At 32.4% G+C, this 930-nt stretch overlaps 1 protein-coding gene across 1 annotated transcript in view; it reads right to left on the bottom strand.

Annotated features, from left to right (window-relative positions):
* Positions 1–263: 263 nt before the first annotated feature.
* The window catches only part of Smp_211170 (alpha(1,3)fucosyltransferase,putative), a gene marked incomplete at its 3' end in the record, with an annotated part of 9,774 nt that continues 9,107 nt past the window's right edge, over positions 264–930 (bottom strand). Inside the window, exon 4 of the mRNA XM_018791161.1 lies at positions 264–388. Within this exon, the coding sequence (XP_018645675.1) occupies positions 264–388 (125 nt within the window). The remainder of the gene's footprint in view (positions 389–930) is intronic.

Genomic DNA, 930 nt, shown 5'->3' with positions numbered 1-930 from the left:
TCTGACATCATTTTCTAGCTTGAAAAGCGTATTAGACCATGGTACATAACGGTAATTCAATACCAACTACATAATAATTATCATGATATAAAACAATTTAATTTGCGTCAAATAATCTTTTTATTTAAAAAAATATTTTTCCCCATTTGAAAAGTAAAAGTCAACAGAAGGCAGAATTAAATAAATATAAGTGTAATACAGAGGGGGGATGTGAAAAACAGGAGAATTTTGAATATACAAAGTGATATTATGTATATATATATTCACATTTTCTTAATTTGTTTTTTAATTAAAGCTAAGCGCTGTTTGTGTGCTTCGGCTGTGAAATTTTTACGTACAAGTCGTTCCTCAGTAGCAAAACCTGGGACAATAACATTCCAATCACGTTCTAAGTTTGGAACAAAGAAAAAAGAAGCTAATTATGAATATATATACTTATAATTAAACGAGATTTTGCAAATGTATATCAAATTTTATTGGTAGGGATTCGTTCTCTGAGCTGGATGTTTTGATTGTAGAGCTTACATTGTTCCTCTGAACAGCATTATCAGTACAAACTTCAGGTAGGAGTGAAGTATTCGAATTTCCCCACATATGACTCACAACCTGTCTTGTCAACCCCAATCTTAACCGGTTATTGTAGATCATTCATGTCACTGTTTGCATCTTTACTTTGACTGTCTCTTGCTTTGGTCTGGTTATTGATCCTATAGTTGTCCATAAATTTTTTTGATTGGTTGATAAAATTGGATCTATTTCAATGTGTTTACTAATTGTTAGTTGACCTGAGTACCAAACTTATAAAAATTCTTTGGTGTTCTTAGTATTCCCTCTATCTAAGATTTCAACATTTTCCTAGTCGAAAGTGGACAGCCCCTTCATTGCTTGCACGAAGATCAACTAGCGACCAAATACCGTGACCTATATTCG

Source organism: Schistosoma mansoni (genome assembly GCF_000237925.1).
Source record: "Schistosoma mansoni, WGS project CABG00000000 data, chromosome 4 unplaced supercontig 0032, strain Puerto Rico, whole genome shotgun sequence".
Taxonomy (NCBI): domain Eukaryota; kingdom Metazoa; phylum Platyhelminthes; class Trematoda; order Strigeidida; family Schistosomatidae; genus Schistosoma; species Schistosoma mansoni.
The sequence above is the reverse complement of the archived record's forward strand: the minus strand, read 5'-3'. Positions and strand labels throughout refer to the sequence as shown.